The sequence below is a fragment of the Giraffa tippelskirchi genome, chromosome 6 (assembly GCF_054371585.1).
Source record: "Giraffa tippelskirchi isolate mGirTip1 chromosome 6, T2T-mGirTip1v1.2.pri, whole genome shotgun sequence".
In the NCBI taxonomy this organism is placed as follows: Eukaryota; Metazoa; Chordata; class Mammalia; order Artiodactyla; family Giraffidae; genus Giraffa; species Giraffa tippelskirchi.
In genome coordinates, this window is record NC_137280.1 from 407538 (window position 1) to 428605 (window position 21068).

Sequence of the window (21068 nt, forward strand, 5' to 3'; positions counted from 1 at the left end):
TTTCAGCTTCAACATCAGTCCTTCCAATGAACACCCAGGACTGATCTCCTTTAGGATGGACTGGTTGGATCTCCTTGCAGTTCAAGGGACTCTCAAGAGTCTTCTCCAACACCACACTTCAAAAGCATCAATTCTTTGGCGCTCAGCTTTCTTCACTGTCCAACTCTCACATCTATACATGACTACTGGAAAAACCATAGCCTTGAGTCATGAAATATTTCTTTTCCTTCCTGTAATCTGGAAATCCCTTTTTTGTTGTTTTGTTGCTATTTTTAAGAGGAAAACTTGCACGTAACAGAGGGCCTTGCTGGTTCTTCAGAAACCAGCCTGGTAGGGGAGTTGATTGGATCTGCCTAAAGCATTTCCTCATTAGTAGCCTGTTTCTGCTTTTCCTTTCAAATGTCAGCTGGCCTCCTCAACAAAGATTTAATTGTGGCAACTTGGGGCCTTTGCAAACACAGGCTTTACTGACTGTTTTTTTAAATCGTCATATCTGTCTACCTTGCAGACGAAAAATTGGAAACATACTGAAAGCAACTTGGTGCATTATTGGTTTGGGGACCACTTCTTACTTCTCTTCTCCCCCTCTTTTGCAAGAGAAGACTGAAATTTTAATTGCTCAACCACGTTTTTTACTTCATCATGCCCAGAAAGGGCATGGTGTATTAATTAGTCCTGATTAGGAGGCGCCCCGAGCTGGGCCTGGCTGCTGCTTGATCAGTTTCAGGAGTTCTTTGCCTGAAATTACTGTCTGTGAGCACAGGGAGGTATAATTATGCAGACACTAGCTGCTCAGTTCTGCCAGGTTAAACCCCCTATTATAAATACATATTACAGTGTCTTAAAAGGCATTTACTGAAATGCCATAGTTTAATAGTTCAGGCTTACAAAATCAAGCTCTGTTACCGGCAATAGCCTGTTAATTGGATGTTTTCTCCCAGTACAGAAAAATGTTGGCTTAAATACACAGACATACACACACGCACACATACTCACCCAATTAAATTTTTTTAAAGTGTGAGAAACAGTATCACTTCGTGGTTAAAAGGAGGGACTCTGGAGCCAGGTTGCCTGGATTTGATTCATGTATCTGCCGCTTCCCTGCCTTCTAACTTGGGCGTGTGCTTTCCTCTGTCTCTCTCTGTTGCAGAGCCTTTGGTAATGGGAATGGGCGTATGCTTCCCTCTGTCTGTCTCTGTTACAGAGCCTTTGGTGATGGGAACGCTTGCAGTGTCTGTATCCCAGGATTGCTGTGAGGTTCAAGTGAGCACACAGCAAACGCTTAGCCGAGTTTGAGGAACCTCGTCATTCTTCCTTTCACTGACTGCTCCAATATGTTCACTTGTGTTTATGTCTTATAAAGAGACATAAATTATAGCTGCCCAGATGGCACCAGTGGTACAGAACCGGCCTGCCAGTGCAGGAAACCTAAGAGACGCAAGTTCGATCCCTGGGTCAGGAAGAGCCCCTGGAGGAGGAAATGGCAACCCACTCCAGTACTCTTGCCTGGAGAATCCCGTGGACAGAGGAGCCTGGCGGGCTGCAGTCCATGGGGTCACAGAGAGTCAGACATGACTGAAACAACTTACGCATGGCTTATAAAACCTAGTTGTGTTAAGCTGGCATGATTAGGGATGTCTCCCTGTGGCAAAAGCTAAGTATTGTCCCCTTTTTTTATTCCACAGTAATAGCCTCCCTTCTCACTAACTTTTAGCCAGGTTGTCATATAAGTGTCCAGAGTTAAGAGTAAATTTCTATCTAGAAGTGACCACGTGACTAAATTCTGGCTGATGGGTTGTAAGCAGATAATGTGTCAGCTTCTTAAAACTGACCCTGAAGGAAGAAGGGTAGTATGTCTTTTACTTTTTCCTTCTTCCTACTAATGGGAATTTGGTCGTGATGGCTGGAACCCAAGCAGCACTGTTGGGTCATTACATGGCAGGTTGATGATGTACAGCAGGAAGCCTGAGGACCTTAAAACTTCAGGGAGCTGAGAGTTGCCCTGGCAGCCCTTTTGTTTCACCCGAGACTTTTGGTAAAAGAAAAGCAAATCTCTGTATTATTTAATACACTTATTACTGTCAAATCTAATCTTAGTACATGTACTCCAATGTTCACTGTAGCTCTGTTTACAATAGCTTGGACATGGAAGCAACCTAGATGTCCATTGACAGACAAATGGATAAGAAAACTGGTACATATGTACAATGGAATATTGCTAATGCTAAGTCGCTTCAGTCGTGTCTGACTCTGTGCAACCCTATGGGCAGCAGCCCACCAGGCTCCTCTGTCCACGGGATCCTCCAGGCAAGAATACTGGAGTGGGTTGCCATTTCCTTCATATATATATATATATACATATATATAATGGAATATTACTCAGCTATAAAAAAGGAATGCATCTGAGTCCTAATGAGGTGGAGGAACCTAGAGCCTATTATACTGAGTGAAGTAAGTCAGAAAGAGAAAAACAAATATCGTATACTAACATGTATATATGGAATCTAGAAAGATAGTACTGATGGACCTATTTGCAGCAATGGAGACACAGACGCAGAGAACAGACTCATGGACACAGCTTGGTGGGAGGGAGAGGGCGGGATGTATGGAGAGAGTAGCATGGAAACTTACATTACCATGGGTAACATAGATGGCCAGCGGGAATTGCTCTATGACTCAGGGAACTCAAACCGGGGCTCAGTAACAATCTCGAGGGGTGGGATGGGGAGGGATGAGGGAGGGAGGTTCAAGTGGGAGGGGACATAGTAAACCTATGGCTGATTCATGCTGATGTTTGATGGAAAGCCACACAGTACTGTAAAGCAATTATCCTTCAAATAAAAATAAATAAATTTTTAAAAACTCTAGTCTTAGGTAACCCTTTACCCTCCTTGCATCAGACCACACTGCTTGATAAATCTTTGGTTCTAGGCTGAGATTTGCTATACTTCCCCAGCCTCTACTCATGATGGACAAAACCACACATTTCTGTAATGACTCACACCTTATATGAGTATTCTGAGTGTTCATGGTATCTCTGGAAGTAAGCCCTGATGGTCGTGTAACTGGCAGGTCAGCGTCCAGCATCTTCTCCCTCTGCTACACCCAGTCTCTCTTTCCTGGTGCATCCTTGCTTGCTGAGTCACTTCAGTCGTGTCCGACCCTGCAACACTACGGACTGTAGCCCGCCAGGCTCCTCTGCCCATGGGACTCTCCAGGCGAGAACACTGGAGTGGGTTGCCGTGCCTCCTCCAGGGGCCTTCCCGACCCAGGGATCGAACCTGCGTCTCTTAGGTCTCCTGTGTTGGCAGATGGGCTCTTTATCATCAGCGCCACCCAGAAGCCCCCCTTTTCTGGAGTTCTCTACAAATCTAACCCGCAGTTCTACCATCCTCTTGCCCCTAGATCACCAGGGCTGTAGCTATTGCCTACCGAACAAAGAATAACTAACCCTATTAGCCCCTCATTTTGAATATTTCATCTTGAAATATTTCAGATTTCATGAAAGAATATGATCTCTGGGATATCAAACTCAGCTTCACTAACCACTAGCCACTTAAGTTAAATTTCTGAGCATTGGTGTGCTCATGTGTAAAATAATAAACATTCGTCTTGCAAGGAATAGCCTATGTAAAGCTCCCAGTGGCCCCCGGCATTAGAATAGCCATATGTTTCTTTCTAACAGGCTCTAAAAGGGATAGCAATGTAGTGTATTCTTCTTTTAAAATGTATTCTTTTACTGCTTGTGGACACATAGATACTTGGCGGCTCAGCTGGTAAAGAATCTGACTGCAATGCGGAGACCTGGGTTCGATCCCTAGGTTGGGAAGATCCCCTGGAGAAGGGCATGGCAACCCACTCCAGTATTCTTGCCTGGAGAATTCCATGGACAGAGGACCTGGTGGGCTACAGTCCATGGGGTCACAGAGAGTTGGACATGACTGAGCACGCAGGCATGCATATGGACACTTGATAAGTGAAAGATCCCTTATCCATTTCTTCTCCAGACCTGGTTTTCTTCTATGTAAATTCAGGCTTTAAATGGTCATTTTAAAGCTTACATGCAAGAAGCTATGGAAGGCCCCTGATTCCAGACTTGGCACTAAGTGTATGATCGATGTTCCTTCTTTAGCCCCCTTCCAGACTGAGGTCTGATTTTCCTTTCCTATGGAGTTGTGATAAAAATTGTAAATCAGAGTACATTATGTAAAAGTGCTTCCCCGGTGGCTCAGTGACGCAGGAGACTCAGATTCAGTCCCTGGATTGTGAAGATCCCTTGGAGGAGGATATGGCAACCCACTCCAGTATTCTTGTGTGGAGAATCCCATGGACAGAGGAGTCTGGCAGGCTACAGTCCATGGGGTCGAACAGAGTTGGACACAACTGAAGCGACTGAACATGCATGCATGCACATTATATAAAACGACTTTTATTCTTACTTCTACTTAGCTACCCTTTAAAGTCAAATTCAAATGCCACCTACTCCAAGAAGCATCCCTGGATTGTCACTTTTGCAACACTCACCCCTCCTCCAGCCAGAAGGATAATAATGCAATCAATGGAGAATCGTCAAACGATCTTGGGTGTGATACTTGAGTTTCCCACTATCAATAAGTATAATTCAACAATATACAAAGCTAAGCAGAGTTCCAGCTTCTACAAAAACATACTTGGAGATAAAAAAAAAATTCAGTAACATCAGAAGAGGTCTATTTATTCCAGTTTTTAGACAGCTTAAACCTGTCCCGCTGAATTTTCTGCCTTTGTTCATAGGTATGTCTGTGCTCCTTTTTAAATGGTATTCCTTAAAATACACTGTTCATGAATAATCTTTCTTCTTCTGTCTGCAACCTGTGCTAACAGGTTTGCGGCAACCAGGGAGCTGTTTTCTCCCAATTGCATTTATATTCAGTGAAAATCCTGAAATCTTTTCAAATATGTATTGGTGCTTAATGACATCTTCTCTGTCTTAAATTAATAATGGCTGGTTTTAATATCTACGATTGGATCTCCCAATATATGCCCATATTGCTTGCATCTGGGTATGTTTGGTCTGCTTATTAAATTGTTGTGAACCTAACCTGTCACTCAAACTCCTAGATCCATTTTTCTGATGAGTTCTTCCAGGGTCCTTTCTTCTTATTATAGCTCATTCTGCTTTAGGCCATCGCTTCTATACTTGTTTCATGCCGCTGTGTTAGGTGGGGTTCCAGAGAAGCAGATCCTCTGTCTGGAGGATGGAGCAGTGGGCCGGTCGTCTCTCGGGCTTGACGACCTCTGATGTCCAAGTACAGTGTTCCAGAGCAGGAGAGCAGCTCAGAGTGGTTCTCAGCAACACACGGCAGCTAGGATACAGGTCCTGCAGAAAGGGGTCTGCTGGCACACAACAGCGTCCACGACAGTGCCCTGTGACTTTGTAACTCTTACGTATGGAAACCACGTAATGTCTGTTCCTGCCGTCTCCAGGAACCTGACTCCATGTCTCCTACAGGGAAGGCACTAGTTTGTGCAACTGAATCTCCCAAGATCTGGAGGAACTGCCCCTTGGGTTTGCCACCCATTTTAATCCACTGCCATTTGTAATACCAGATACCATTAAGGGACTTAGCCAGGTCCCTCCCCAGGCTCCAAGCAGCAGAGAACCAGGCTGTGTGAATGGCAGAAAGAAGGATATAGAAGTTTATATTGCATGTTTCAAGAATCCAGGTGCCTTGTCAACTCAAATGCTCTCTAAGGGCCGAGTGCTTAAATTCAGAATCAGCAAATAACACCCTGATGTGTGCTTGGTCCTTAGTCGTGTCCAGCTCTTTGCGACCCTTTGGATTGTAGCCCACCAGGCTCCTCTGTCCATGAAACTTTCCTGGCAAGAATCCTGACTGGGTTTCCATTTCCTTCTTCAGGGATCTTCCTGATCCAGGGATGGAACTCAGGTCTCCTGTGTTGCAGGCAGATTCTTTAAACAAGAGGGAAGCCACCAGGGAAGCCCCAAGTAACACCTTGAGATCAAGTAAACATATCAGAGAGCAGAATTTCAGTCTGCTCCACTCAGCTCTTAAACGATTTTGTTTCTTTACATTTTAAAACACAGTATATAACACAGTGGCCAAACATGAGAATGATATAAAAGTAATAAATGAATAATAAAGGTCTATTTCGCCATCATCTTGACTTCCATATCCACTCCCAGAGCTAACTACCATTAACGTTTTCTTAGATTTCTATCCATTAATTGTAGTAGCTACAGAAGCATATATATCTATGATTGTATACACAAATGATTATAGTATATGCACTGTTCTGTATAGCTTTTTTTTAATATGGATAGTAGATCTTATAGGCTTCTCTACATCAAGACATCTGTATCTATCCATTTTTAAATGAACGTAAAGGTGTCTTACAATTTCTTTAATCTGTTCTCTTTTATTGGACATTTAGGTTGTTCCTAGTTTTCAGCTCTTACAAGTAATATTTTTGCCATCATAGATTTTTACCATTACAGAATAAGTGTTTTTCTGTGTATTTCTTTACATACATGTTCTCAGCACTGTTTTTTGAAAAGATTTCCTTGCTTCCCAGCAGAATAACGGTAATGTGGACGGTCAATGTGGGCACCAGATACCCTACTTCTGTACTGAATAATTGTGTATTTCTTTTGCCTCAGATATGCTTTCTCACTCTCTGTTCATCTGTTTTCTGGCCTCTTCCCCAGAATCCACCTCATAATCAGAAAAGATAGACGTTGTCATAATGGAAAAAAGCTGAGAGTCACTCTCAAGTTCAGGTCATCTTAATGGCAGGTTCTGAAAACCAGGTTGGCACCTAATTTAAGGGACAGACAACTATTATCCGGGGAATTTAAGAGGGCCCTGTGCGGAGCTGGTCTAGCGCGCTCTCCGAAAGCCGCAGGCTGCCGGACCCTCGGCGCTGACCCTCGGCTCACTGTCCGCTCTCTGCTTGCAGTGAAGTACATGCGCGAGGCCACCCCCTACGTGACCAAGGGCTCGCCGGTGTCCGAGATCGGCTGGGAGACCCCGCCGCCCGAGTCCCCGCGGCTCGGGGCCGGCGCCCCGGACCCCCTGGCGTCGCAGCCGCCGTCCTTCCACCGAGACCGCAGGAGCATCCCGCTCAGGATGTGCTTCGTCACCCGCAGCCTGGCGCTGGCCGACCCGGAGAGCAGGTACGAGCGGGCGGGCCCCTCCGAGCTGCGAGGACCGCGAGCATGTGTGTGTCGAGCGCGGCCTCCCTCCTCTCTTCCTCCCTCCTCCTTTTCCTTCTTCCTTTATCCTCATGAGGAATCTGTGTGTTAAGCTCTCGTTCCGGAAAATGTTGAATCCATGGAGTCAGGTTCTTATGTCTCTTTGCTGGGTCTGCCTCTGCCAGATGCTGGGCCAGTTTCTCAAGCGCTGAGCCTTGGTTTTGGCATCTGTAAAATGGAAATAATTGAAATCCATACTTCCCTGAGTTATGAAGACTAAATGAGGAAATCCATGTGAAGTACTTAGCCCAGAAGAGCCTTCCGTGAATATAGGCTGTAATACTATCTGTTATTGATGGCGGGTGGTAAGAAGCACGGGCTTCCCTAGGGGCTCAGTGGTAAAGAATCCACCTGCCGTGCAGGAGCTGTGGGAGTGTTCAGTCCCCAGGTGAGGAAGATCCCCTGAAGGAGGGAATGGCAACCCACTCCGGTATTCTTGCCTGGAGAATTCCATGCCTAGAGGAGCCTGGTGGGCTACAGAGGTCAGACACGACTGAAGGGACTGAGCACGCATGCACAGTGACAAGCATATCGGCCTCTCTGGGCCCTGGTGCCCTCAACTGTGCCCTTGGAGGGTTCAGGGAGAGGATCTTCATTGCTGTTTTCTGCTCTGAACCTCTGTTTATTCTCAAGGGAGGAAATGGAGTGGTTTTGATCCAAGTCTAGGGTGCTGTTTCCCAAAGTCTGTATGTGACTTTTTGTCACAGGTGAGATACATAAACCAATCCATGGCAATCAGAAGGAGTCCAGGCAAGATGAGCAAATATTTGGGGTCTCTCTTCCCCCCAAAGTCTTCATCTCCTCTGCACAGAAAATGTACATCTGGAATGAAAATAAAAGACGTGTAGAAAGGAAAGAGGGAAATGGAGCCAGCGAAGGGGAAAACTTGGTGGCCTTTGCACCCACATTTAGATCTAAAAATAGCTCTCCTGGCCCTTATCCAACACATGTGGGACAGCTGTGACCCTCCCGAGGAGGGAGTGCTCAGCTAGGTTCAGGGCTGCTGCGGGGGGAACCCAAAGGAAATAGAAACAAGGAGAAAGTTGTCTCCTTGGCTCCCAGCTCAGGGCTTTTTGGTTCTCTTCCCTGTGAACTCAGGCTGAGGAAGCTGCCGGCCCTTCTGATCTTCTGACCCCAGCCGGCTGCCGTCTCCTCGGTCAGTTGTACCTGCACGGGGGTCAGAGATGGGCCTTTGTATGAGACAGCCAGGCCCCTGCGGAAGAGAGCGGAGGAGGCGGGGAGGGCGGTCCCGCGCTGGTCCCACCTGCCCTGGCCTCACGCCTGCTCCGTTTCTGCCGCCTTCCCGGGCCTGCAGCAGCGTCCCACGCACTGAGTTTCCTCTTCTCTGACTCTTTTACCCACCCAGTCAGAACAAGTCCTTCCTTCCAAGACTCTGAGGTCTGAGTTTTCAGATCTGATGAATTCGTAACTTACCCACTGCTAGTCTTGTGCCAGGCAGCACACTATTTACTTTAGCCCAGAGACTGCAAAGTGGCCGCCTTCTGGTGGCCTTCCCAGCCCACAGTTATGTTATTTATTTATTTTTTAATGGTCTGTCTAGGGTTGCAAAGAGATCTGTGAATTAGTTGCCACATTGACTAGTTGGGAAATTTCATGTTAAAAAGCCAGATTTCTGCTTTTCTAGAAAAATTGGAAGATCTAGTGATATCCTTAGGCCTGCATTGCTGCAGGCAGGGCTCTGTAAGAGCCCAGAAAAGACCTCTCCTTTGAAAAGAGAAGAAGTTCTTCTCATCAGTCCTAATGCCTTACACTTAAGGGATTCAGTTAATTACCTGTCTGGGTCTTCACATTTTCCACCTAGTCCTTGAACTTGTAACCACGCTTAGATACCTCTGAGTCTGTCATCATCCCCATTCTACAGATAAAGATAACTAAGGCTCGGGGCTTATATACGTCCCTATCTTCATAACTAGTATATGATACAACTGGGCTTTCTTCTTGTTCCCATAGAATGGGTGACAGTGTTCGTTACCAGAAGAATACAGAGACTAGAAAGCTTGGGCCGTCGTAGAAGTGGTTCATGCATTGGGGAGAGAGCTTGAGACAGTCTAGGGTTCCTTTCAGCTGTGGATTTCCATGCTATCACATTTCTCCCAAGCATTTAGTTACCTTTTAAAGAATCTTTGGAGAGACATCAGGCTTTAGTTCAAAAAGTTTATCTTATTGAAGTGTAGTTGATTTACAATGTTGTGTTAATTTCTACTCTATAGCAAAGTGATTCAGTTATATTATACATATATACACTCTTTTTAGTATTCTTTTCCATTATGACTTATCCCAGGATATTGAATATAGTTCCCATTTTTTAAACTTTCATGTTGGTGCTCTTCAAGTTGATCACTGGTAAGTGTATGTAGGGCCTCCTACCTGGTGAGGGAAAGTCTGTCCTCTGGGGTGTGAGAACCGGCAAGGTGTGACTGCAAACAAAAATCCAGCTAAGCCAGAGGGTCCAGGAGGGGATTTTGGTCCAAACAGATCCAAAACTGCTGATAGTAAATTAACCTTTCACAGTAAATCCGTGTATCACGTCACCATGATGTAAACTTTACGTATCTTATAATTTTTTCAATTATACCTCATTAAAACTGAAAAAAAAAGACTAGGTGACCCTGTTGAATAAGAAAAGAAAAGACAAAAGCAACAAATACTTTGTGAAACTCCAGTCACGTGCTAGGCCGAGTATAATATACCATTCAAAAATATGGACTTTGCAAGACTTTCTTGGTAATTCAGTGGTTAAGGCTTCGAGCTTCCAATGCAGGAAATGCGGGTTCAATCCCTGGTCTGGGAACTAAGATCGTGCATGCCGTGTGGCACAGTCAAAACAGTTTTTAAAAAGAAATATGGTATAGGGCTGGGCAGATTATACAAGGCAAATGCAAACTAACAGCGAAAACAAACAAACAAAAAAACCCATCAATTTATCTTGATATATGACAGGGTAAAGTGCAGACTGAAAAAGCACAAAACAAGACAAAGAAGGACTGATTTATGCTTAAGGTCAGAGTTCACAAGGAATAGATTTTTCAGCAGTTATGAATGCACATCAAGTAATATAGCAGCAACGTCTATAGCAAAATCTGCATAAAATTCGAGAAGAAACAGAAGCACACTAATATTAAGTAGTTCAACATACTACTCACAACCCAAGACAGGGCAGTTGGGCAGAAGATAAATAAAGGTACAAAAGACCCAACTGGCATAATTAAGGGAGGTCTGGGTACATCACAATCTTTGTATCCTGATAACAAAAAATACAATTTTCTTTTCAAATCCACATAGAACATTCCCCAAATTAACCATAGATTAAGTCACCAAAAATTCTGAAATTTCCATAAGGCAGAAATAATACAGACAACATCCCCTAATGACTGTGGAATAAAACTAGAAAGTCAGTAACAAAACCAAAGCCCAGAAAGCCTTTCTTTGTGGATTTTTCAAAAGCTCCCTCTGAGATGAACAACTCTTGGGTTAACAGGGAGATAGAAAGTGAAAGTGTAGCTTTTCAGAAAGTAATGAAAATAGTGCATATATTAAATACAAGAGGGAAAGAAGGGAAAAGAGAGGGTGTTGACTTGTATCGGCTAACTCTGTGGTGGAATCTTAGCTCCATCACTTATGTGTGAATTTAAGTATCTCATTTAATGCAAATAACCTTAGGTCTCAGGTACTCTAATCTGTATTTTACATGCCTGTGCGTGCTCAGTCATGTCCGACTCTTTGCGACCCCATAGACTGTAGCCTGCCAGGCTCCATGGAATTTTTCAGGCAAGAATACTGGAGTGGGTTGCCATTTTCTTCTCCAGGGGACCTTTGCGACCCGGGGATCAAACCCGCGGCTCCTGCATTGGCAGGTGGATTCTTTACCACTGAGTCACCTGGGAGGCCAATCTCTATTTCACAGACAGGGAAATTTAGTTCAGAAACAAGAATTGAAGCCAACAGGAAAGCTGGAATTCAGACCCAGGCCCGGCTGACACCAAGCTCAGTTTCTCAATCAAGATAGCCCGTTGCTTCCAGTTTTTAGCGCCTGACAGAACAGCTCAGCTGAACTGTAAGCACCATGACCAGGAATTAACGGTTTCCTGGCTGCTAAAACCTCAGCTTCTTGGGGCTAATCCCCTCGATTGGTGACACACAGCTACTTAGAGTTTGCATTAAAAGCTCTAATGTTCAGTTTCTCAAATCAAAACAGCCTTAGAACAGCAGGTAGCATTGCTGCTCTTTCCGTGAAAAAGGTCAGCCAGCAGGCATTGAATCCACAAGAATATGTCACTGCTCGTGCTGCTTATCAAGGATTGCAATAGCTTTTTCTCTTTGAATTCCACCTCTTAAATATCTCTTGTGTTTCATGGTCCCCTCTTTGCCTTCATGGCCACTGCCCTCATCCAGGCCCAGACTGTTCCACATCCTCGAGACCAGAAATCTGCGGCCTCTGGGCTGAGGATCTGCAGCAGCGTCAGAGTAGACACAAAGTGCACAACAAACGCAAAGCGCTTGAACCACCCTGAAACCATCCTGCTCCCACCCCCGGTCCGTGGAAGAGCTGTCCTCCATGGAACCGGCCCCTGGGGCCAAAAGATTGGACACCGCTGGTCTACACTATTTGGGCAGATTTTTACTAGATGCTCCCCTGGTGTCTTGGATGGTAAAGAATCTGCCTGCAATGCAGGAGACCCGGTTTCAGTCCCTGGGTGAGGAAGATCCCCTGGAGGAGGGAATGATGACCCACTCCAGTGTTCCTGACTGGAGAATCCCATGGACAGAGGAGCCTGGTGAGCTACAGTCCATGTGGTCACAAAAGAGTTGGACATAACAGCATATAACACTTTGACTACTTTTCGAGTTTCTAGTTTGCCCTCTGTCATCCCTGACATCTACCCTGCTCACAGCCAGCCAAGGGAGTGTGAAACATTCAGAATTTGTCCATTTGGTCAAAACGGCTTCCTGTCGCCTTCACTAGTACTGAAGCTTCTCAGCACTGCAATTCTGCGTCCCTCCTCACTGTCCAGCTCCGCGGCCCCTCGTCATTTACGCCCAGGAGCCCTTCAACACCCGTGCCTGCCCTGCACTCGCCTCCCTGACAGCTTCCGAGCTGCCCTTCAGCCTCACACATATGCCTTGTGTGTAGATCCGATCGTGATGGCATCCTTTATAATGACTTAACGATGTTTGTTTCTAACATGATTACCCAGTTCCTAAAGCCAGAAGACCCTTGAGGTCTGGGATGCCCTGTGCTTTTATTTTAATATCCCAGCTTTCTAAAAATCGTTATGAAGAAAGATAAGCAGCAGAGGACAGTAGGCGCACCGGAGGGCTCATCTATTCTTGGAGGGAAACATTAGCAGTAGGGACACCGGGGGGCTCATCTATTCTTGGAGGGAAACATTAGCAGTAGGCGCACCTGAGGACTCATCTGTTCTTGGCACCGTTGCTCATTTTCCATGTTTTCTGTAAATTTGAAATTATTTCTTAAAAAAAAGTTAAAGACCTGCACACTGCCAAAAAAACTCAGCTTTCTAGAACATTGCTTAATACAAAGAAGGCATTCAAAAATATATGATATGTTAATAGCTGATAAATGGCATATTTATCTGACCATTTGGGGTATTCTTACCTTTTCAGAAAGTTCTTTTTAAAAAATCTCTCACTAAATAGTCTTGGGAATAAGAGGAAAAACACAGTTCTATGCTGCCAGGCCCAGCAAACTTAAATCAAGAGAATTAATTAACCAAGCCCATCATGGGGTTAAAAGCGGACGAACCAGTAGGGAAGATGGGGTACAGAACTTCGGTCATGACTGTGTGCAGTATTAACAGTGACAGACCCTACAGTAGGTCTTCATGGTTAAACTGTGGAGCAAGGCGCACGTAGTTTTGTTTAAAGATTTATCTATGTGTGTGTCTGTGGTGGGTCTTCCTAGCTGCATGCGTGCTCTCTCTAGTTGCAGTGGGCATGGGCTCCCCACTGCGGTGCCTCCCGTGGGGCGTGGGCTGTCGGTGTGCAGCCTTCAGTAGCTGCTCATGGGCTTAGTCGTGTGTGGGATCTTCCCGGACCAGGGATCGAGCCGCATTGCAAGGTAGATTCTGAACCACTGGGCCACCACGGAAGCCCAAAGCACACACTCTTTTTGTGAAAAACAGTGTACATCTCTGTTTACAACAGTGTACACACAAGTGAAAAATTCACAGAAATCATTACCGTGGTCTCAAATGGAAGCGCTCCACTCAGCACGCCATGGTTTAGAGTGTATGGTCTGATAAATTCTGTAGTGTGCATGGATTTGTTCCCTCAAAGTTCCCTCAATGATGTCACTGCAGTCCAGCGTCCAGACTTCAGCCACGGAGAATCAGAAACGTCACTAGAGACACAGTGGACCCATCTCCAATGTCAAGGGGTGGACACGTGTTAACCGAACAAGTCAGGATTCACTTCTAATGGGCAGTACGATTGTCGAGCAGATGGAAACACTTGTGTAGGAGGACACTTGTGTCCCCATTAGGGGCAGGCCATATTGGAAGACCAGTGTACATAATAAGCAGAACACCAGAACTCCAAGTAATAAAAACACGGAGGACTTTCAAGTCAACCTAAGCAATGCATTCTTTCCGCATAGGCCAGCTCTGTGGTCACCAAGGTTATCAAGACAAGATATGCCAACCGACCTTAAGAAATGTATTTTAGATGAGGAAGCTGGAAGCCATGCCTTCCCAGATCCAAAGGTCTTTGCCAAGTGTCAGTTGCTCAGTCATGCCTGTCTCTTTGCGACCCCATGGACTATAGCCCACCAGGCTCCTCATCCGTGGGATTCTCCAGGCAGGAACGCTGGAGTGGGCTGCCCGTTCCTCCTCCAGGGTGGCCGCTGTATTAGTCTCCGCTCCACCGGGACCCCCGTGTCCTTGGGTCTGGGTAAAGGGGCCAGGTTCCCCGAGTGGCTCTCCCTTGCCCTCTGAGTCACACATGGTCTTATTCCTGATGGATCAGAATAGCGGACTGAGTTTTTCTGATCAAATTAAATCATTTTCCAGTCCTGGAGCCCTGAAGTTGCTCCCTTATCCCCTTGTTCAGAGTTTTAGATGATGCCAGATACTTCAGTTACACATTAATAAACAGATGGTCTTTCAGTGGCTCCCCTGCAACAGACGAATCATCATTTTACTGGTTTAGCCTTATTTTCTCCTTTTCCCACATTACTGTCCTGTCCCCCTCCACCCTGAGAGCTTAGGTAAGATTCTCAGCTGTACTCTTTACACTCAGAAGATGATTGGGACTTGCCTGGTGGTCCAGTGGCCAAGACTCTGAACTCCCAATGCAGGGGACGCAGGTCTAATCCCTGGCTGGGGATGCAGATTCCCACAGCCATAGCTGAGGAGGGTTTCCACGCCACACCAAGGGAAAAGCTACCACACGCCACAGCTGAGGAGGGTTTCCACGCCACACCAAGGGGAAAGGTACCACGTGCCACAGCTGAGGAGGGTTTCTACGCCACACCAAGGGGAAAGGTACCACATGCCACAGCTGAGGAGGGTTTCCACGCCACACCAAGGGGAAAGGTCCCACGTGCCACAGCTGAGGAGGGTTTCCACACCACACCAAGATGAAAGGTCCCACGTGCCACAGCTGAGGAGGGTTTCCACGCCACACCAAGGGGAAAGGTACCACATGCCACAGCTGAGGAGGGTTTCCACGCCACACCAAGATGAAAGGTACCACACGCCACAGCTGAGACAGCTGAGACTCTTCACAGCCAATAAATACATTGATTAAAATAAATATTTTTTCAGAAAAGAATACTATTGAAAAACTCCCTCCCAGAGTACCCAGTAGTGCATCCAGAGTAGCGATGCCTGAGGTGTTATAACCATCTTCACTCCACAGTGAGTCCTTGCTTGTGAACAATGTTTCTCCTGGTAAGAGGCTCACAAAGCGTGTATTTTCTTGGCTCTGTTTTCTTCACTCTTGGTTGGACACATCCTGGTGGCCTCATAACCGAAAATATCACCAGCAGATCATGATTGATGTTAACATTTTGGAAACAAACGAAAAATGTAAAATCAATTTATAATGGTGTTGTCGTAAGTGGACACAGTTTAAGTATCTGAAACAGAGTCCCAGATTAAACCCAGTATCAATGAATAAAACTGTAGTGTCGAAGTTAGAAAATATGGGTTTGAATCCCAATTCTGTCACTTATTCCCTTCAACTTTCGGCAAAGTATCTAATCTCTCTGGTTCCCAGGTTCCTTATCTATAAGATGTGCTTTATTTTAAAATACTGACCACATAAGATTGCTGTGATGATTAGATGACTTAATGTAGATATCCTGGCAGCGTAACCACAGCATAAACGCAGCTTTCAACCAAAATATCCTCACTCCTGGGTGCAAGAGGGGTGGGGGTGAGGGTGGGGGGTTCTTTCCAGCAGAGAGGAGTTTCTGGATCATCTCACCAAGCTGCTGAGCAGAAGTTATTTGTAAGACATCCTTTCACAGAGGGTTTTAGCCTATTGAAATGAGTGGCTGTCTGCAGAAAGGTCAGTTCCAGTTTCCTACCTCCTGGACTCACAAAATCTTAGCTGTCATCTGTGTATCTAGAAAGACCCCCGCCCACCCAGCATTCTCGGCCACCACCCCGCCCGCAGCCCATTTCCCAGGGGTGCTCATGGTCAGCTTGAATGCTCACCCCTTAGTTTCCAAGGCTCTCCTACCCTTTCTTGTAATACCTAGGAGTTGCCTTGTCTATCTTGCAAGCTCAGCATTACATTAGAACCTAAACAAGCCAACTTGTCCTATCACCCCTACCCCGCATGTCTAGGAGGTCACCGCAGGGTCTCTGAGTTGGCGCTGACCACCTGTGTGCTGGAGCTGGAAGCCTCCTCGCAGGGCTACGAAGTGCTCGTGATCGGCCCTGTGTTTCATGAACAGAAGTCAGTGTTCTAGTTTTCAGCTTGTTTAAAAAAATAAGCTTTACTGTCATGTGAAAAACTGAAGACAAGCAAAATGAGTGTCAACCTCCGGATGGTCTGCCGCTTTCACTCACACGTGAGGGCTTCCCCCACCACCCCGAGCGCCAGTGGAGTCAAGCTGATCGTCTGTCTGTGCCTGTCCGTTTATCTCCCTATCCGTCTGCTCTTGTTTCTTGCTCCATTTGTGGCTGCGCTGGGTCTTCCTTGCAGTGCGCAGGCTTCTCGGGCTGCTCAGCATGGGGTCTGGAGTGACTGGGCCCAGTGTCTGAGGCAGGAGGGCTGAGTCGCCCTGCAGCACATGGGGTCTTAGTTCCCGACCAGGGGTTGAACCCACATCCCCTGCATTGGAAGGCGGATTCTTAACCACCTGGACCACCAGGGAAGCCTCTTGTCTTGTTTCTTACTTAGACAAGTCCAGTGAAATATTTTGTTACTGTAGGAAAAATGTGCATAAAACAAGAGATGGCCTTGGTGTTTGTTTTGACTGTGCTCACATCCTGCATTTGGGAAATATGGAGAATTGAATATAAAGCTTATTTTAGCAAAAGATGGCCGGGAAGGGGGCATTCGGGGAGGCTGGGCTGAATTAGTCTGATGTAGGAAGTCCTAATCAGTTACATATGTGTGTGCTTAGTCGCTCAGTTGTGTCTGACTCTTTGCGACCCATGGACTGTAGCCCACCAGGCTCCTCTGTCCGTGGGATTCTCCAGGCCAGAATACCAGAGTGGGTTGCCATGCCCTCCTCCAAGGGGTCTTCCCAACCTGAGGATTGAACCCAGGTCTCCCGCATTGCAAGTGGATTCTTTACTGTCTGAGCCACCAGGGAATTTTGTGTATAATTTTATTTATTTATCTGTTATTGGCTAGCTCTTCGCTGCTGCGATATCTGCTCTCTGGTTGCGGTGCATGGGCTTCCCTTGCAGCCTTGGTGGACTCCAGGGCACATGGTTTCAGTAGATTTGCTCCTATACACAGGCTCAATAGTTGTCACGCTCAGGCTTAGTCACTCTGCAGCGTGTGGGATCTTCCCGGATTAGGGATTGAACCCATGTTTCCTGCATTGGCAGGTGGATTCTTTACCACTGAGCCACCAGGGAAGCCCACTTATATTGTTTTTAAGGGTACACAGTGAGACAAAGCAAGGCAGTATGCCTCTTAGCATTCATAGCAGATCTAAGAAAATTTGTAAGACACTCCCTTTTTAAAGTAATTTTAAATGAAAGTTTACGTATTAACAAAACAATAAAGGCAGATAGTTTAAAAATCAAGTAAATATAAAGGATTTATTTTATAAAAGAGCAATATGTTTCATCATTAATCTGCAGCCCTTTTGTAAACTAATCCAGAGACTCATGTCTGAGATCTGGGAAATTTTCTTTTATTATTTATTGGATAAAATTCTCCTCTGTTTCCTTTGCTCTCTCTCTCTCTGCTTCTGCTGTTGGAAGAGTATTGGGCCTCCTGGATTGATTTTCTAAGTCTATTTCTTTCTCTTTATCATGTTTTTTCACTTTACTTTTTGACCTTTCTCATGAATGTATCCTGTTTAAATTTCAGCTATTATATTTAGCTCTTTTTGTTCTTTGAATGTTCCTTTTATTAAGGTAATTTTGTTCTTGTTTTGTTGGTGCCAAATTTTCTTTACTTCTTGTAGATTATTAATTCATTTATTTTCTTTGCACTCTTTCCTTTTCATGTTACCTTGTTCTGTTTGTTTCAATTTCATCTTCCTTGCTGGAGGTTCTCCTCAAATATCTGGTGATCATTGCTATCAGTTCCTTTTTTACACAGAGAGACTAAGAAGCCTGTTGGAACCTATGTGCGTGGGGTGTGGGGCTTAATCATTGGGGAGAATTCACAGGCAGTTGTTGCTTGGTGAGTCAGCGGTGCTAAGAGACACCTTCCGATCCTGCAAATGTTGGTGTTTGGAAGTTTGAGTTACTTAAGGGAGAACCACCTCTTCTCTTTCCTTGGGCGTGGGTGATGGGAAAAGTAGGGAATGTCTCTCCGCCAGTTTTCTGAGCGTCCCACCGCTCAGCTTGCAGAACTCGTGTGGGATGCTTGTTTTCAGCCCTGTACTAGCGCTGGCCGTCTCTCTGGAGGTTCCAAGCCCTGCGTGTTTGCAGAGTCAGCAGGCTCACACGTCACTGGAACCCTGTCTTCAGTGTCTGAGTCGTGTCATTAAATCCTTGCCTCTTGCCCTACTCCGCATCAGTTACCTGGCTCCACTGCTGTCTGAGCTTCAGACACATACTGAACTCTTGCCTGTCTTATTTTCTTGTGGGTTTTGTACCTATTTTGTTGTCTTTTTACTGAGATCTTTTAAGGGAGACGATATGAACATGGATGGCCAAGCCACTGTTTTTTTCCTAATAAGAACCCTTGCATAATTTGCATCTTTGTATACAACAGAATGCACTAAAGGCTCATTTTAATGAGCTTAAACAACATTTTCATAGTCTTGTTATTTTTAAGAACATCAGTTTCCTTCATAGATATACTTCAGTACTTTATTCATCCTAATTATCATACATTTTTAATCAGTGGGAGATGAATTAGTCAGGCTTCCCTGGTAATGGTAAGCAAGTTACAAAAGGGAATTTAGCTATCTTTAGTTTTAGCCTTGAGAAAAAGAGTTGAGGAGAGGGCTCACCAGGCATGATTCTGTGATTTCATCAATACACAGTAAAGTGAGTTCATTTGAGTCCATCCCTGTTCCTCTAAGCACTGTTCCAGGAAAATCTCAGTTTCCCCTTTCCTAAGAGCACTTTGAGACATTGAACTTGACCATCTGGGTACTGAGAGATTTTTGCTGATGTTGACTCTCAATATTTAGGTCTTGATCCTTTGTTCTTGATATATTAATTGAACTCCATTTGGTTTGCAAAAAGCTGCCCCAGGATTTTCCAGCTGAGATAATGAAGCCTCTGAAAATAACCCCAGTGCTCTCACGCAGGCCTTCTCTGTTCCAGTAGGCATCTCCTACCCGGGCGTGGGGACAGGGAGAGGGGGGGAGGTTCAGGAGCAGCCCCTGCCTTCCTCTCTTCAATGCACACATGGAATTTTATTTTCCTTGGTAGATGATGGGCTTGGGGCACAAAGAACTGCAGACATATTCAGAAAAACACCCACTTGTGCATACGGGGCCTGCATCTGTTGACAGATACTCCCTCTGTTTCTAAATGATACTCGAATAAGAATTTTGACATTGCCAGTCCATTAGTACCTGGTTGAGATTTCTTTCCATTTTTATTTTTAAAAATATTTATTTATTTATTTGTGCCACGTCTTAGCTGTGGCCCACAGGATCTTCAATCTTTGTGGCAGCATGTGAGATCTGTTTTTTTTTTTTTTAAGTTGTGGCGTGCAAACTCTTCATTGTAGCATTTGAATCTAGTTCTCTGGCCAGGAATTGAACCCAGGCCCCCTGCATTGGGAGCACGGCGTCTTAGCCACTGGACCACCAGGGAAGTCTCTGTTTCCTTTTCTTAATTTCAACTTTTAAATGAATAGTTTTTTGGTTCTTCTTTGCTAGATACTGAAGCTACAGCAGTAATAGATAGAGTTCTTCCCCAACACAGCTTACCATCAGGTGGGGAACGGGGACAAGGACGCCAGACTACAGAGCAATTCTATGGAAAGACATTGGGGGAGAGGAAGGGTGCCAGGGAAGCTGCCTCACAGGACAGCTGCCTAATCCAGAGTCCAGGTTTTGGAGGGGAGGTAGGTGAGCCAACAGGGAATGATTGTCAGAGAGGGTGATGTCTGTGTGGAGACCTGACTCATAAAACAGAAGCTAGTTAGGTCAATGGTTAGGGGTAGAGAGGCAGAGAAGGGATTCTTGGCAAAGGAAATAGTACAAGTCTAGGCACCAAGGCAAGAGAAGACACAGTTCTGTTGCAGAGCTGGAAGAAGTCAGTCCTTTTTGGAGCAGTCATGGGAAAACCATGTCAAGAGTCTGGAAAGGCTGGCACAATCGGGGTAAGCCAATTTATGGCTGGACTTTATCCTGGAGGGTCTGGAGCCATGGAATAATGTAACAAAGACCTCTCAGACCTCACAGTGAAGTGTGGACGGAAGCAGGGCCAGGATTGGAGGCCAGGGAGCCATGAGGGGTTCTTGCAGAAACGGAGACAAGAAATAATCTGGGCGTCTACTAGAGCAGGACAGAGGCACTGAAGAGAAGCTGGATGAATTTGAGAGACTTTAAGAGAGAGAATCTGCAGGAGTTCCCAATCAAGCGGGCCTGAAGGCATGAAGTGAAAGAAGGCGTCCAGAGCTCACCGTGGACACGGACGTGGTGCCACACTCTGTTTCCCCGATTCCTGCCCTGGCCCTTGGTGCAGGGTTGGGGGTAGGCAGAGGCAAAGAATAAGTGTAGGTCTTTGGAGATACTGCCTCGTTTGAGAGTCCAAATATGACGCCTTAGAACAGTTTTCAGTCCCTAAATGGATGTTCAAGAATGGTGAGGACCAGAGCATGTCTTGTTTTTCTTTTGCATTTGCTGCAGGTCTTACAAGAGCATGTAGAAATCACTCACAGAGTGCAGAAGGCAGTTGCAGTGATGCCTGTCAGTGTCCTGGCAGGTGTCCCTCATGAAAGGTAACTGAAGAGTGTGCTTAATGAAGGGACCATTTATTGAAGAGTGGACTGGGTTCAAGGAACCCACGATGGATGAAAAAGGACCCAGGGCTTAGGAACAGTGGGAAGCTGGTCCCATCTGCTGGGACTGAGGAACAGAGGGAACTGCTGAGGCCCAGGGCCCTGGAGACACATGGTGGCCCAGGGGTGGGGGGTGGGGGGGTAGGGCGGCATCCTCAACCTTTCT

General features: G+C 45.7%; 1 protein-coding gene across 3 annotated transcripts in view; it reads left to right on the forward strand.

Annotated features, from left to right (window-relative positions):
• SNTB1 (syntrophin beta 1) overlaps positions 1-21068 on the forward strand; it is a 242530-nt gene that overhangs the window by 96007 nt on the left and 125455 nt on the right. For all 3 annotated transcript variants that reach the window (XM_081504802.1, XM_081504803.1, XM_081504804.1), the window contains exon 2: positions 6961-7177. In XM_081504802.1, the coding sequence (XP_081360928.1) occupies positions 6961-7177 (217 nt within the window). The remainder of the gene's footprint in view (positions 1-6960; positions 7178-21068) is intronic.